At 35.4% G+C, this 18,605-nt stretch overlaps 1 protein-coding gene across 1 annotated transcript in view; it reads right to left on the reverse strand.

The window, feature by feature from the left end:
- Positions 1 to 5,504: 5,504 nt before the first annotated feature.
- Pias2 (protein inhibitor of activated STAT 2) overlaps positions 5,505 to 18,605 on the reverse strand; it is an 89,789-nt gene continuing 76,688 nt past the window's right edge. The window contains 3 exon segments of the mRNA XM_047526228.1: positions 5,505 to 9,187; positions 12,077 to 12,114; positions 17,298 to 17,437. Of these exon segments, the coding sequence (XP_047382184.1) occupies positions 9,008 to 9,187; positions 12,077 to 12,114; positions 17,298 to 17,437 (358 nt within the window). The 3' untranslated portion in view covers positions 5,505 to 9,007.

An 18,605-nucleotide genomic window follows, 5' to 3' on the forward strand; every position in this document is an offset into this window, starting at 1 on the left:
ATATGCTATACTGTAGAAGTATACTGTCAGTGGGAGAGGATGGCAGGGCTAAGTGGGAACATGTGAGAACTCTATGTTCTGCTTAAGATTGCTGTGAATTTAAAATTACTCTAAAAAATAAAGTCTATCACTCTTTTTTAAAAAAATCAACTGTATTTTTATAAATTCAAAATGAAAGATACAATTCCATTTACAACAGCATCAAAAATAATAAAATATGTATAAATACATTTTAACAAAAGCAGCATAAACTTACACTGTAAAACTACAAAATGTAAAACTACAAAATTAAAAGAAATTAGAGATGTAAATAACTGAGAAAACATCCTATGTTCATAAGTAAGAAGCACTCTACTGTCAAGATGGAAATAGTTCCCAAACTGATCTACAGATGCAAAGCAATCTTCATCAGAATCCCAACTGGCTTCCTCCTAGACATTTATAAGGTGATTCTAAAACTCATGTGAAACTGTCAGGACCCCAGAACAGCAAAATAATCTTGAAAAGGAATAAACTTGTAGACTTACACTTTTCAATTTCAAAATATATTACAAAGCAACGGTAATCAAGGCAGGGTGGTGCTGGTTAGGATAAGTGCACGGAAAGTCATGTGTTTACAGACAACTGATTTTTAACAGAGGGACCACCAAGGCCATTCAATAGGGAAAGAACAGACTTTTTCAACAATGAATACAGAACAACTGGACAGCCACACAGGAAAGAATGAAAATGAACCATTATACCATATAAAAAATTAACTCAAAATGAATCCAAGTCCTAAATGTGAATAAAAACTATAATATTCTTACAAGAAGAAATATGGGTAAGTCTTCATGATCTTGGACTTGGCAATGGATTTTTAGGTGAAAACAAAATCATGAGCAACACAGGAGAGAAATGAGGCTTCATCAAAATTTAAAATTTAAAATGCTTCAAGGGACATATGAAGAAAGTGAAAGACAATCCACAGAAAAAAATATTTGCCAATTATATATCTTCAAAAGGACTTGTATCTACATAATTTTTACAACTCAATAATAAAGACAACCCCAATTAAAACATGAGCAAAGGAGTAATTATTTCTCCAAAGAAAATACAAAATAACCAATAAGCACATAAAATGATGGCTAGCATCCATTAATCATTAGAGAAATGCAAATCAAAACCATTATCAGTTAACATTTCAAGCCCACTAAGACGCTTATAGTAAGTAACAGTAACAAATATTGATGAGGATTTGAATCATACATTGATGGTAGGAATTTTAAATGGTGCAGCAACTCTGGAAAAGTCTGGAAGTTCCTCAAAATGTTAAATATGGAGTTAGCATATGACCCAGCAATTCCACTCCTACGTATATACCTAAAAGAAACCAAACAATCATGTCCACACAAACACATGCGCATGAATGACCACAGCAGCATTATTCGAAACAGCCAAAAGATGGGAACCACCCAAATGTCTCTGCACCACTGAATGGCTGAACAAAGCATGGCATATCCATAAAATGTCATTATTTGGCCATAAAAAGGAATAAGGGAGGCTGGGGTCCATGCTACACAGAATGAATGAACGTTGAAGCCCTAGCTCAAATGAAAGAAACTGGTGACAAAAACCACATAGGACATGATTCAACGTAATGAAATGTTTAGAAAGACACGCGTATAAGTGTATTAGTGGTTACCTAGTGCTGGGCAGTGTAGTGTGATGGGGGAATGGGTAGTGACTTTTAATGGGGGGGTTCTTTTTATGGTATTATAGCATATGCTTATAGTTCATCCAATAGCATATAGAAATGGATTCCAGTGGCATCAGGTTAACCAATTCTTGTTTCAGTTACTAAGTATCAAATTCAATAATTTGGGTCAGGTTGCTAGCCTCAAGAGACTGAGAATAAATATTTATAATTACATTGGTTTTTTGGGGGGTGGACACTGGGGATTAAACCCAGGGGTGCTTCACCACTGGAGGACATCCCTACTCCTTTTTATTTTCTGAGATAGGGTCTTCCTAAAATGATGAGGCAAGCCTTCAACTTGCAAACCTCCTGGAGGAGTGAAGCCTCTGGAGTCACTGGGATTATAGGCATGTGCCACCACACTGCTTCTGGCTTCAACAATTATACTGTGTGACCCAGCATGGTGTACCCGATGCAGGTGAGGTGGTTCCCAATACATAATCTAGAGTAGACTACATGCAGAATTTCCCCAGTCTTATACATACAGGTTGGGTCCACAAGGGGTCACTTAAGACTCTTGGGTTTGCTCTAACATCTACTTGTACATTATCTGTACTGTGCAACCTGCACTCATTAACAGCTTTTGCCCCTGTAAGCTGCTCCAATCTAAAAAGTAAAGGCTTCCTTTGACTCTTCAGCACCTACCACCACTATGGCCTACTCCAAATAGATACCTCCTCTCAGCTTTCCTATCTTGGTGAGTATCTCCTGCTTGGATGTTGTATTTTCAACAGGTATGAAATTTCCACAAGGAGCACAAGTCAAATGCAAATGGGTATCCATAATTTCTTCATTCACAAGTATTTATTGAGCATCTACGATGCACCATATACCACATTAGAATATGGGGTGCAGTGAAATATCACCTCTGCTCTCATGGAGCTTACAATCTAGTAGAGACAATACACGGTAAACCAATACATAAAATCATAGGTGTGATAAGTACACATAGGATATAAACAGCATGACATGATAGAAGATATCTAGGAAATACCTACTTTTAAAATAGAATAATTGGGAGCTGGGGGTATGGCCCAGTGGTAAAGTACATGCTTAGCATGTGCAATGAACTGGGTTCAATTCCCATCACCAAAACAACCAACAATAAAATAAAATCATCAGGAAGGGCCAAAGAAGGTGGTTAAAACTGGGTTTGAACCTAACTCCCCACTTAGCAGTTGGCCATAGACAAATCCCTTACCCTCTTAGAATCTGTTTCCACATTTGTAAAATGGAGGTAATTCCAACAAATTCTCATTACTGTTATCAGGCAAATTCCAATGCCTGGTTTCACAAGGTTCTTCCCAGGCAGAGATTATAGACAAAGGAATTTCCACAAGGAGAAGAGGCGGCCAACACTACCTCTGGAGAATGTGGCTGTTGCCCACACTAGTGAGAACCACAGGGGACGGCAGCAACGCAAAAGAGAGGCAAATTCGTCATGGTAAGGCGGTGAACAGAAGGAAAGGAAAGGCTGCACCAGCCCAGCAGGCAGGAAGCAGTGAATGGACCACTGCCAGAGGCTACAGCATGCACAGACCAGAGGTGAGCGAAGGTGAGGTGGATGACAAGGGCAGGCAGAACACCCAGGGACAAGCTGCACGGGCAATCCTATGAACTCATCGCTGTCTCCCTAAAGGACAACTGCCTCCTGACGGGGTAAGCTGCACTATCATTCTTCAACTTGTGATAGGACAGAAGCAGAACAGCCCATTCTCTCCAGTCTTGAGAACGGACTCAGCCCTCACTCCTGCTTCTCTTCAATGAATTGTCTTCAACTCCAGAGTCTACTTGTTCCTGATTACTGTGGCCGTGATCTGAAAACTAGTTTTGTCTAGATTTCCATGTGAGTTTCCTAAAAACCATAGCTAATTAATGTCACTTCAGTTTAGTCAGAGGGCTTTTGAGGTAGATCTGGCCAGAATCCCAAGTCCACTTCTCACTATGATGTTGGTGAACTTACTACCTCTGTTTGTTCACTGGTAGTGGGAACACAACTCGGAAAGGCTGTTGGAAAGAATGAGAGGCTCTTGTTCCCACACAATACCTATTACTAGGTAAGAATCCTTGGTTTCTAGAAACTAGATAAGCCCTTTGAAAGGCGTGACAAGATCTTTAATAATTACTTTATCCCAGGCACAAGAAAAACATTAAACATCTGTTGAACAGACTGATGAAGGCCAAAATAAGAGAGATATTCCATTCTGAAACAAGTCTTTAGGATAGTTAAGCTTCTAGAACACAGAATAAAAGAAGCTTTCAAACCATTCAGAAATGAAAAGCAGTTTGGGAAATAATGAATGTACTATGCCAATTGAGAAAATGCTACTTATACTTCTAACATGAACATAGCAATCTGTTTTCTTTCTCCATAGCCACCCTTGAACACCAAGAATAAAATCTGGTTGGCAACATAAAGAATGCAAAGTGAAACAGGAAGAGCTGGCCCTGTTTTTGTTTTAGCCTTACCACTTTTCCAGTTTGGGTTGGACTGCCTTTGTCTCAGCAGATCCTACTGGCTTTAGGGAGATCAGAAAGGCCACAATGGAGCCTACAAGAGGAAAAAGAAAGCTGCTACTAAGGGCTGGCCCTAGGCACAAATTGTTTTAAAAAAGAAACAAAACAAACCCCCCCCCAAAACACCAAAGTGTAGTCTGACCAATATTTTTGCTACTGCACAGTGCAAGTAAAATCATGTGAAAAATAAGTTGGATATCCACATGTAGACATTTCTGGAACTTGCCAGATAAAATTCAGTTAGCCTTCTGTACCCATGGGTCCTACATCTATGGCTCCAACTGGATGATGAAAACATTTGGGGGAGGTGGGGCTGCATCTGTACTGAGCCCATATACAGGCTTTTTCTTACCATTATTCTTTAAAAAGAACATAGCTATTTATACAGCTTATATATTAATTTGGTATTATAAATAATCTAGAAATGATTTAGTATATGGGAGGATGTACATAATTGTTAATACAGTGCCCTTTTATATAAGACCTAAGCATCTGTGCATTTTAGTACTGGGTAGGACAGCTCTGGAAGCAATCCCCCACAGATAATTAGGGATGACTGTATATGTAAAACTGAGAAAGTCTGGAAAGTATTTTCCAATTATCCTCAGCCCAGTTCACCAGGCCCAGAAGAGCTGAGGATCTGAGTACAGATGGCTGCATAAAGATATATGTATTCTTGGAAAATACACTACACAGCCTTTCTCATGCCACCTGGTGGAGCTGGAGTGTAAATGCCTCTGTTTGGAAAGGAGGTATCAACCAAGAACCACAAAAACGTTCATATCCTTGACCCAGAAATCACACCTCTAGGAATTTATCCTAAGAATTTTTGTACAAAGACAGTAACTGTAGTATTATGAGAGACAATCTAAAATGTACCATGGGGAAAGGTTACATGTATCGTGACATATTCACACAATGGAGTATCATGGACTTAATAATGGTTGACAGGTTTAATGACAAGGAAAAATGCCTGCAGAGTAGAATGAGGGAAAAACCAAGGTACAAATTATATTGAGAATGAATAAAACTACATAAAAATATGTACAAGCAGCGAGACTGGCAAGAAATATGCAAAAATATTTAATGTGAACCTCTTCTCCCTGGTGATGGGCTTAGGGGCAATTTTTGATATTCTTTATACTTTTCTGGACTGTCTGCATTTTTTAAAATGAGTACATTTGCCCCTGATATAAACAAACAAGAAAAAACATCAGTGAACCAGACAATCATTAAAAGAAGAATGGGAAAACTTTCAAAAACTTTATTTGTTTCTTCTAGGAACTGCAGTGTGGTTCCTAACAAGAGGGGGGAGGAGCAGGGGTCATACAAACCAGTCATTTATTTGATAGGAGGCATGACACTCTTAAAAAGCAGAAAAATTCTTAAATTCTCTTCTACAAGTTTCACTGTATGCATGTAGAACTGTAGCAGGAAAGATGGGAATCAGGCAGAACCATCAATCACCCATCAAAACGACAGCACCAAGCTTCCACGTCATATGAACCCAGTGCCACTAAGTCCGATGTCAGATTCAAGTTAAAATGGGGGTACTGCTTTACATTCTCTAAGATGAAATCAGCTAGGAAATGATTCACTATGACATTCCATAGAACTACAGAAAAACTTGCAGAAAAAAAGTGTTCACTAAAAAGAAATGGAAATAATTACTTTTCACCCATTGAAGGCTGGAGAGAAAAGAACACCTGACAACTAAACCAATGCTCTGTTTAACTTCATAGTTAAAAACACGAATGTAACTAATGAATACTTTACTGGCAAAAGAAAAAAAGATTACTGGATGGTGAATTTCCAGGACTGGTGTGAAGAGTCTCTGTTCAACATTACTTTATTTAAAATTCAACATCTTACCTTTCTTCAAATTTATTAATACTATTCTTAAAGAAACTTGTTTACACTAAGAGTTATGGATCAACTGATTGTACTTGTTATCTCTTACCTATGTATTGTATTTTTATTCTAGCTTTCCTGGAACATGTGATCAGACAGATGCCACACATCTGAATTATCACAGCTGTTTCATCTGGTCTTTACATTTATTCTAGAACAGATGCCAAGTATTTATAACTTCAGGGCAGAAATGGAAATAAGATCCTAAAATGGCTCCCCTGAGGGTGAGAAAGTAGGTGAGCATAGTGGCTTTAGGCATGCAGCTACAGGCAGCACCAGTTATTCTGCCAGGAGGTACCAAAGCAAGAGAAGCCCTTCACGTTTCTAAGAAAGGTAAAAATACAAGTTGGTTAAGAGACTATAAAAGTAGTAACTGCAGTTTCTTTCCTTAAACAAGATACTCCAGATAATGACTGGCTGTAACAGCTTTTTATTCCATTAAACTTGATTAAGCAGAATCTGGGTTAGCAAAATACACTGCTGAAAAGTCAGGATCTTTGTAAAAATAATTAAAGTGACCATATTAAATCAAAGGTAATAGCTTAAAAATCATGATGCTGTCATAGTGCCAAATGCACACCAAAAAGTATCTTCAAAGACATCTACAAAAGGTAAGCCCAACATTAAAAACTTAAAAGTGTATTTTTAAAAGTGTTAGTTGCCTGAGGTAAAATAAAAACGTATTTGTGAGTTCAGTGTAAAGCACCAAAATGAACACTAAAACTGTTCACATAAAACAGTGACAAGGAAACATCACAACTAGAAAAGCAGAGGTATCAGTTATAAGAACCAAGTTAATTAATTTCTATTAATATTCTCATTACTTTATAAAACTTTGCTGATTAAATTGGGAAAAAAGGAGTCTCTGAGAACCTAAAGGGTCACAAAATGATAACAAATATGCATCATTTCTTTATTAACAAATTATATGACACAAATCAAGTTACTTTTTCTGATTACAGAGTTAACAGAAATTGCATCTGTACTTAGAGCAGCAACATGAAATCCTACCAGGAAGAAATTCTCTGTATCTGAACCAAAAATAAGACTGTAATCTGGATTGAAATCTAATGGTTGAGAGATGAAACTGGCAACTATGGTGCAACTACTGCTGTTTAAGAGTCAGGGATGCCTTGCCTCGCCACGTCTGTCTGTAACACTCAGCCCTCACAAAGGGATACCACATTAAATAAGTGGATGATGGAGCCAAAGAAGGTATATGTGGAAAATCACACATTACATCAACACATTGAGAGCCAACAAACACCATGGAAACTTGAGAAAGCATCAAAATCCAAGCAGGGAGCTCCCTGGAGTTGCACCAATTCTGAAGCAATGTGTCCCTGCTATAACTGCAAGTGGACAGTCCTCATCTGGGCACTTCTGCCTGAGAAGCCCATTCGTCAGACTAGCTGTTACAAGCGAACACAGCCTAGGGAGAGAAAGCTGCACATCAAGAAAATACTAGCTCCTTAAGAACTCAAATAATTTAAGAAGTCAAATGAAATAAAATATAAAACTTGGATAAAAATGTTTTTCTACAAGGAAAACCCAGTTTATGAGTGGTTTAAAGTTAAACAAATGATATAGGACAGTGGTTTTCAAAGAGACAGAGGGGTGGAGTGTTTCTGGGCACCATGGAGTGAGACATGAAGTGGGCTTTATGCCCCTCATCTTTTGTGGTTTCAAGAAAGACTGAAAAAAAGGAAAAAGAAATTGACAATGTCCCCTTCCCTTCCAATTGTCTTTTCCTTTTGAAAATCGCTGCATGAAACAGAAATTACATTGGCAAAAACATGATTGGAGACCTAAAACATGATTTCTATGTCACTGCCATTAAAATGTGAAGTTTCAACAAAGATTTGGATATTTTCCTATAAAATCAATGAGCAAATTAAGTTCTTAGGAAGAAACTAAATTTTGTTATTTTCACCTTCCCTAAATCTGTCCTTCCACTGCCTCCAAACTATCAATATGTCTAGACATTGCAAAGAAATTCTAACAAACTCTCCAGCCACACCTTACCTCAAAAACATTTCATTCAAAGGCTGCATAGAATTTAAGAAGGCAAACCCTAAATTTATAGAAAATTCTAGAATGAGAATGTACAATTACCAAAAATAATACATCATGTCAGGGCAGAATGTGCATAGTGTTCTTAGACATAATCACTAATAAAGAGCAGCCAAATCCTAGAACTTCCTCTGCATTCAATAGCAAACAGTATCAAAATGTAAATGGCAACCAGGGAAAAACGAACACCACAAAGGTCATTTTTCTTTGATGGAATCATGAAGAGCGAAATTGCAAGAATAGTGGAACCCAAGCTTTGGCCACTTCTCAAAACTTCATTACTTCAACAAAATAGAACAACTCTCCGTGGAAAAGACTCATTCAGCAAACATGACTTCTTTCCATATATTTTTTCTTTCACATTAGATTAAACAGAAGTTGCTATCATTTTAGAATCAGTGATTACATCTTTTTTCAATTAGAAAAGTTTAAATATTTACATAATTTTTATTGCTGTTTAATATAACAAAAAACTTTAAACTGCCTTGTAGAATCCATCCAGTAATGTATGAAATTGAAATCCACAGCTCAAGAAGACACCGTTATGGCTGAAATGTATCTGATGCTCAGCATACAGCATGAGTAAGATAAGTTCTTGTGTGTCATTTGGTTCTTGCTTCAGTCATCTGTGTTCATCTCTCAGAAAGCAAAAGAATCCATTTGACGTTTCAATAAATATCAAATTGCCAAAAAAATAGCATCCATGGACCAGAGATCCAAGAAAGAGCAGTTTTGATGAATGATTCCCAGAATCAAATGAGTCCGCCTTTAGTCCAATGAGATGATGTCAGGAATGTTACTTCCACTGCTGGTTATGACCCCTGTCTCACTTCTGCTGCTGGATGAACTAACATGAGTACTGCTTTCATGGGGGCTGGTGGTGGTGACGGACGTACTGCTTGCTGTTAAGGGTGAGGTGAGACTATCCAAAAACATAGGAGGACAGTACTGCTTGAAACAAACAATGATGCCGATGAGGAAGAGGCTACATTGGTTTTAAATAAAGAGACTAGAAACTGTTAGATATGCACAAGTGATAGTCACGTAATTAAATTGCCCTGGAATTTTAAAAAATACTTTTAAACTTCACATCTTTGAGTGGAAAGTGGCATGAATTTAGCTAGTTTACATTCTTTAGTGAATGCATCATATTCTTGATTCTCTTAGAACAGGTGAAACTTGTTGTTGACCATATACAGAGGTATAAGTACAAGTAATGTCAACAATAACTGAAGTAATTTAGTATTAAATAGTAGCCCACAATTATGACTCATACTTAATCTCAAAAATAACTGGTCACTAGTGTATTTAGACATGGTTTAAATCACAATATAAAAGGCTGATAAGCACTCATTTTTCAAGTTATGCAAGAATGCTAATGAAACAATTTTCCAAAATTTTGTATCAAATAGACCCTTTATGAGTGAGTGAATATTAAAAGTGAGCAGGAGAACGATGGTGCTGACTCCTTTGTACATACATATACACTACTACTAGTATAAGAATGCCAACATTCGTTCTACAATGAAGACTATAAGGTAGTTATCTACCACGGGATGCTCAGACAGGGAATCATATAATCATAAAATTTTTGGAATAAATCTTAAAGGAGACCTAATCTAATCTTAAAATGCTTGCTTGACATCCCTCACAAATGTTCATATTTCAAGTCACTTTACCATTCAGGCTACTAATTCCCCAAAAAATGCAAACCTAAGGTGTGACAGTCCATAATATTAACCAAGAGGAATGGAGAAACAAGGGGTAAACATTTAAATGATCACAGAATATGTTATGAAACAACTGTACTAACTTTAGCAAAATATTTAGCAATACACTGTCCTAAGTTTGTCTGTATACAGACTGAAAGATCAGTAAGGATATATAACTGATATCATACATTCTATACATCATTCAACTCATCCTTAAAACACTAAATTATGAAATGGTAATTTAAAACTGAAATTCTTGGGGCTGGTGAGATAGCTCAGCTGGTAGAGTGCTTGCCTCGCAAGCACAAGGCCCTGAGTTCGATCCCCAGTATAGCAAAAAAACCAAAAACCAAAAACCAAACAAACAAACAAAAAAAACTGAAATTCTTTAGACTACATGATCTTCGAAGCCCATAAATAAAATGGTTATGACAGCACCAGGTTCAGGCTACCTTTCGACAGAGGAAGTTATTTAAAGTTTTGTATGGAAAACTCTTGATCCATCAATAAAATGAACGCCACACACAAAGAGATTCAAGGGACATTATAAAGGGGAGAAAGTCATTTAAAAAAGTTTCTAAGAAGCTCTGCAGATAGCCGAATCATCAGATATTAAAAATTCAAATCAATTGCTAACTTCTCTAAAAAGTCAATCGTTACTAAAAGTCAGGGGAAAATCTGGAGGAAAGTCCAGAAACTTATAATTTTATTCTTGCTACCTTTCAGGCTGGTTTTTACTGGCTCACAGTAAAAACACACCCCTCTTCATTTATACAATGAGAGGACGCTATAGTATGGCCCTCGATGTACTCCATTGCCTTGAATTCTTATACTCCAGTTGTAACCATTTCACTTCTAACCTTTATCCATATATCTGCATAAGGATAATAGGTATTAAGAGGCAATATGGAGCTAAAGTAGGAAAACCCAAGGATTCTATGGTAAATGGAAAGTACAATCTCATCCATCTACTAACTTACCAAATCAGTCTGCCGCTACCTGTGCCAAACAGAGCTATGGAATAAAAATCTGGCTCTAAGATCATTTTCTCTAAAGGACTGTTCACAACATTGGTAACCTTTAAGCCTGAAAAATCCATATCCTAGAAAAATAGATACTTTTACTATACAACGTACTGAGGCAACAAAGTCAACTAAAGGTAACAAGAAATTCCTCAGTCTGTATGTTACCTTGGGTCCAAATTCTCAGTGCTGTTTATGTGTTCAGATTGATAAGTGACAGGAGGCTCAAAACAGACATTCTGAGAAGCCCATGAAACAGGAGTCCATGGTTCATCCTTTGCCCCACTAATCACCATACCTGCTCTCGAAGACTTTTTCTAGCTGTTTTCTTTCCTATTCTTCCTCAGCTCTGCCCCTATTCTAAGTCTGTGAATGGAATCCATGCTCACTGCACAGTCTGAAGGTTGGAACTCTGGGCTTCTAGAATTGCTTATCTTTGACAGAGAAAACAGGAATATCATAACTTTCAATTGGGGTATTCCTTAATGTCTGATGGTTGTCCTTCAAACAAGGGAAAATTAAGTTGGCGAGTCAAGTCTGTTTAACAAGCTTTAGCTGTTGTCTATGTATAGAGTGTTTCTTTTTTGGGACTGGGGACTGAACCTAGGAGCACTTTTACCATTTAGCCACATACCCAGCCTGTTTTCTTATTTAGGGACAAGGTCTTGCCAAGTTGTTGAGGCTATCTTTGAACTTGTGATCCTGCTGCCTCAACACCCCAAGCTGCTGGGATTACAACCATGAGCCACTGTGCCCAGCAAGAGTAAAGTTTTTATATATAAAATTTTACCTGTAAAACCTTATTCTACAGCCACCTAGCACTGCTTCCACTTACTCTAATCAAACACTTATAAGAAATACCAACTGATTAAGCTCAATAAAGTATGATTAAAAGTTTAAGTATTAAAGACAAAAAAATTATAAATTGAAAAATAATAACTTTATTTCTCCAAATAAAACTGTGAAATATTTATACAGTACTTTCTTTCCATCAATGTAAATAACTGATAGTTGACTGTCCTGATTTTACGCAACTGGTCATTTTTAGTTAGTATAACATAACAATCAAATACAAATTAGTTGCTTAAATTCAGGATACATACCTGGGGATCAACTGGAATAAGGGAAAGAAAATCCAAACCTAAAACAAAAATGCTTTGTTAATAGTTGACTCATATTTTGGAGACTAGAATTATTTCCCAAAATGATTCCATATTTATCATAAATCACAAAACAATTGGGTTAAATGCTTACCACTCTGTCACAGAATTTCTATACCATATCACATATCAGTGACATATCAGTGATATTTAATGTGTACAAAAGCCTGACAAAGTAACTGGAAAAACCACCTCCCATCATTTCAACGTCAGTAATCTAAATATTTTCAGATAAATAGGACTAATCATATGTTTTTCCTTTATCACTTAACAGAATGAGAGGGCAATCAAAATGATGAGATAACGATCTTCAGATTTAAAAAAAAACATACTTGGGCTCTTAAGATACTTCACATTTATTTTTCAGAAATACACACTGAGGTTCATCCAAAATATTGCTTCTTAAACAGATGTCTATTTCAGTGATACTTCTCTGTCCCCTTGTTGCCACATCAAGAGTAGTACACAATCCCAAACTCTGCACAAAGCAAGCAGTTGCTAACTGCTGCTCACTAACAAGCAAAAATTAATAAAAGTTTACTGGGTTCTAAACCAAAGACCTAGGATTCTCCACTTATGTTTTAGAAACAGGAATGTGAAAAAAGTTGCTCAGTAATATCATTTTAAAGGACTAAAGTTACAGAATAATAAAACTTGAGATCTGAAAAGTCAAGTGATGAACTTTGAAGTCAGTTCCCCAAGAACTCACTGTGTGACTGAATTCTTTTCAATTATTCAATTATTTCAAAATACAAAAGAAATCATACTAGGCATAGCCACTAAGATAGGTCTCTATTCAATATCATGACTTTTTATATGCCGGCATTCAATGTCACCCCAAATGCAACAACCAGAGTCAAAGTATGATACTATATACACTAATACTTAAAACAAAGACTATCACTGAGGATTATATTTAAAATATTTAATATCCCCTATGAATAATTTTGACTCAAGAATTTTAAAGTATATTTACTCCCTTATAATCTTGAAATCTATTTTAAGCAAGTGATACAAACTATAGCACCAGTTACCTAAAATGAAACAATTCCAAAAAAGCATTTTTGTAAGTGTTGCTATAATTTTTCATTTCATATACTGGTTACTAGCTATATAATACAGCAGTCTGAGACAATGATGGACAAAGGAAATCACAAATAATTTTTCCCATGACTTCCCCATAAAACTGAAATCAGTAAACAACATATCTCAATAAGAGTTTTCACATTAAGATATTGTTCAGTAAATCCTGCTTCTGAATAGTAATTCAAATTTAGCCTAAATTTACATACCTTCTGAGAGCTTTATATATACAATAATATTTCTAAGTCACAAAAAGTTCATTGAAATATAATTAATTGGACTAATTATATTAAATTTTTGTATTGCTTCAAGTGGTACATATTCCTGATTTTTATAATAGTTTCTACTTTTTAATAGTTTCTTAGTTTATATGTTCTCCACTTAATGTATATTACTGAGTCCACTTTTAACTTTTTAAAATTAAAGCTACAGAAAGTATCCGCATCTCTTATGGAATTGTGTACTGAAACAAAATCACTCAAAAATGCTTATTTTCTAAATGTTTAACATCTTCCATTTCATAATTTCAATTTACATAAATTCACAGGCTTGACATAATATTCTGTTTCTACAGTTCTATCATCACTAGAAGATGCCCATTGAGATCCAAAGATTCTACCTATTTTCAGTATTTCAATATCCAGCTCGTCTCTTTGGTGATTTTTTATTTGCCAGCAAATATAAAGTCAATTTAGAAAAGAATTAAGAGATTTACTTGATCTATATCTTTTGGTACTCTATCCAAAGGTAACTGAAATATGGTGACTTACATAATGCCCAAATAAAATATCTACACATTCTTCTAAAAATTGGGTTGAAATCCTAGATTGTCTTCTAAGCATTACATAGGTGCTATTAATACAAAATCCAATAGGGTTTTAATGTGAATATTTCTTAATGAAACCATTCTGTCTTAAGCATTTAACAGTGAAAGGTGATAAACTGTGGTATGTTTCATGTTATTCCTTCTAATAAGTTAAACTATCATCAAAATCTTGCATTTTGGTCAGGTGCAGTGGCACACACCTGTAATCCCAGCTACTTGGGAGGTTGAGGCAGAAGGCTCCCCAAGTCTGAGGGCAGTTTGGGCAGTTTGGGCAGCACAGTGAGAGAATCTTTAAAAAAAAAAAAAAAAAAAAAAAAAAAAAAGGCTGGGAACTTAGCTCTGAGGTAGAGCACTTAGTTTCCTAGCATACACAAGGCCTTGGGTTCAATACACACACACATAAGAAAATCTCTTATTTTTACATTTTAAGTAGATTAAAATTCATATGAAATAAAGTTTTATTGATACCAATGAAAATTATACTGTCTTGTTTTATAAATTTAGTACAATGTTATTTCCTTATTTCACCATATCAATTGTAATATATACTAATATATGTTTTGCCCTCTTAAATATTTGATGGTTCAAATAATCTATTATTTTTAACTAAAAAGTGCTGTGAAAAATTCTGATGGTACATTCTGATTTTGCTTTATTAACACTGATAAAATAGCAATTTTTGAATTTTAAATGCTTCATATTAAATGAAACTGACTCATGAGTTTTTTTCCCTCATTGATGACAACATAATTTTCTTACTTGAGCCATGAACTTTCACAAAACATGATTGCTAAAAGATTAAATATGTAAAGGTTTAGCACTTTCAAATTTTAATGATACAACTGTTGAGCACCATTCGCACCTGACAATATGGCACTAGCAATAATAAGGCAGTCATTATTTTTGTCTTGTAATAATCAAGCTGTTTTCCATTCCATAAATACAAATTATGTTTTATTTTGTATTCACTGTTGCACAGTATCAGAAGATGTTCCAAGCTGCAGTTCATTATTAATATCATTTCTTCTTTGTATTCCTGCAGATTCAGAAGATTCATATTTATGATGTTTAAAAGAATGTTAAGAAATGTATTAAAACTTTCTTATCCCTCCATTCTTGGTGTTCTATTTAATATTTTATTATAAAATTATTAAATTTTGTCAATACCCAAACACTACATTATGACTAATTACATAAAAAATCATACACAAGAATAAAACAAGTGACTACTAATTATTAAGGAGTAAGGTAACAATAAAAACAAAGTGAAAATTAAACTATTTAGATGTAATAACTGCTACATAATTCACACTTGACAATCAACTATCCATTCTTCTAAAGGATAATTGAACCTATTCTATTTAGTTTATCAACTGCTAAGAAAAGTTTCTCAACATTTTAGCAACCAGATATTGGTTTTTATTGGTTGAACATCAATCCTATATATTAGTATTATATCCTCAACACCAGCGTGGAAAGCATTTTACCAAATACATAGATCAGACTTATTTTACTACATTTTTCTCAAACACACATATTTTTTTAAGGATGTAAAACATCATTTTATAAAACTCAAATTATGAAATGTAAATTCTCCCAAGTTAAAAAAAAATTCATCCAGACCCACATTATTTGAAAATTAGCAGGGCAAGGGATTTGCAAATTGTGTCTGTACTATTGCTAAATGACCAGAGCCACTTCAACAAACAGAAATGTTCACTATCTTTTTTCAGGATTAGTTTCTAATTCAAGATCTGAAGGAAACAAGTCCTTTTGGAATGCTTATATATAACATATACTAAGATGATACATGGAAACTCTTTGATCCAGCCAAGGTGAAAGCAACAGAAGACCATGAGGAATTAATATTGGCGTCTCCATCTTTGTCATAGTCCATAAACCCTTACCATACCTTATTAGCATCAACCTTTATATACAATGAATGCTTTTTAACTGGTGCTGCTTTACAAATTCTAATTCCCAATTACAATCTAGTAAACATATTTAAGAAGCAAAAAGTTTTTTGCTTTTTTTTTAAACTCCTCTTGATGGGTACTATATTAATTTATTCTTTACCACTAAAATTTATTCAAATAATCTAATTTAAAGTGGCAAAATAATACTTGACTAGGTAACACAGCTATCAACTGTTTCAGTAACACAAATTTTGCCCAACAAAATAAGCACTGTGCTTAAAATAAAGGGCAAGAAGAAAAATAAACCACATGTCAAAATCAATTTTATAATTCTAGAAAAGAAAAGAAATAACAGAAGGACAAAGTGTATTCCACTAGAAGGGCCTTCAGAGAAAAGCAAAGTCATGAATATGACAGGCACTGATTCTTTTATTTATTTATTTTTGGAGTACCTGGGATTGAACTCAGGAGCACTCAATCCCTGAGCCACATCTCCAGTCCTATTTTGTATTTTATTTAGAGACGGGGTCTCACTGAGTTGCTTAGCACCTTGCTTTTACTGCTGAGGCTGGTTTTGAAGTCATGATCCTCCTGCCTCAGCCTCCCTAGCTGCAGGGATTACAGGCATGCACCACTGCACCCAGTCTAACTTGCTTTTAACTGACAAAAATGTAAGCAAAAACAATGGCTATGGAGAGAAGAAAGAAGAGTAAAGGGAGAAACCTTTAAATCTCATAATATGCCCTTGTTTGCATAAGTTCTAATATTAAGGTAATTCAAGCAACCTTCAATATTTTTTAAATGTCGAGTTATTACACATATAAAAGACATCCCCAAATATTAAGATCTAGAGAAACACAAGGGAGAGCCTATCCTTTTGGGGGGAAATCCACAGGGTATAGCTAGTAGGCAAAATTGGCCCCAAACTACACCAGTAAACTGGGGAGTTGATAGGTTACTGAGAAGGAATAGGCTACCAAGAAAAGTATAAGAAAACACTCTCCCTAAACTGTGAAGCTTCTATGATAAATAAACCAAGAAGTTAAAGTATAAATTCTCTAAAAGGGAGAATACAGTCTATACAATTTTTCTTCTATTCTCCTACATTCCCTATCATCAGAAATCTGTAGATTGCTTGGTAATTACAATGACAACAACTACATATGAGGTAAAACAGGTACTACTTTGACATGAATGCTTCAAATTTCTTTACCACTTCTATTTAAAATTTTGTAATTTATTTGTTCCACTAATAAAGATAAAAAATGATAAAATTTGATTTAAAAAAATAAATAAATAAAAAATAAAAAAAGGAAAACAACAAAAACTCTCCACATACCTGGCAAGTCTGATGACATGCTTGATATTGGCGTGTGGTGGAATGGTACTGAGTAGTCTGTTAATGAAGGCGGAATAGCAGCAGGATCAACCGAAGTCACACTGGGCACCCTTACAGAAGATGGCTGATACATGAGAACCCTGTTTTAAATAGCATGGGAAATTACAAACAATCTGGCTGTTAGTTCACAGGAGAGAAGAGCTGAACCACTGGGCATTCTCAGATGTACATTCACTAAGTCTCAGCACAACTCTGGCAGCTACTCACTCACAGTACTCCACACTCTACTCTCCTCTTTCATAACAGTCTTCATTTTAGCATGAATGCACCCTGGCTCTTAACAGCAGCTATGAGGTAAGAGCAAGCTGGCATTAAAACATGATGCAGTGTTGGAATAAGACATAACACTTTCATTCCACAAACAAATGTGTTTTACATAGGCTTTTATTAATGTATATGTGACATGCATGTGGTTATTAGTAACTTTATAAATAAATTTAAAAATAAAATAGAAGACTCAAAAGATCTGACTTAAATCAGTACACGTTTATGAGCAAAGCAACTCATAGTAGCTCAGTCAAAATTTCTTCAATTCTAACTTGTATTAATTTATTTCAAATCTTATCTGGGAATGCTTTGAGCAAAGCTGGTCCATCCCAAAGACAGCCAACCAGGTAACAGGAGGGCAGAATTCAAAATCAGGATAAGATGACCAGTATTGAGGATTTAGGATACAATATCCAGAAATAAAAAAGCTGGCTATTATGATGCTATCTATTCTATGAGAGTTTTTGTCTTTTCAAGAAGCTGTTCATGCTACTAAAAATACAAATAAGGGGCTGGGAGATAGCTCAGTCAGTAGAGTGCTTGCCTTGTAAGCACAAGGCCCTGGGTTCGATCCCCAGCACCCCCAAAAAAAAAAAACAAATAAAACAATAAAAATATTTTATAGGGCTGGGGTTGTGGCTCAGTGGCAGAGCACTTGCAGCATGTGTAAGGCACTGGGTTCGATCCTCAGCACCACATATAAAAAAATAAAGGTTCATCAAAAAAATTCTGTAATTTAGTATTATAAATACATAGTACAAAAAAAAATAAATACACAGTACATAATTAAAGTTTTGTAATTTCAAGAAACAGTATAATTAAAAATTAAACATAACTGGGCATGGTGGCACACGCCTGTAATCCCAGCTGCTCAGGAAGCAAAGACAGGAGGATCACGAGTTCAAAGTCAGCCTCGGCAAAAGTGAGGCACTAAGCAACTCAGTGTGACCCTGTCTCTAAATAAAATAACAAACAGGGCTG

The sequence above is a fragment of the Sciurus carolinensis genome, chromosome 15 (genome assembly GCF_902686445.1).
Source record: "Sciurus carolinensis chromosome 15, mSciCar1.2, whole genome shotgun sequence".
NCBI classification, from domain to species: Eukaryota; Metazoa; Chordata; class Mammalia; order Rodentia; family Sciuridae; genus Sciurus; species Sciurus carolinensis.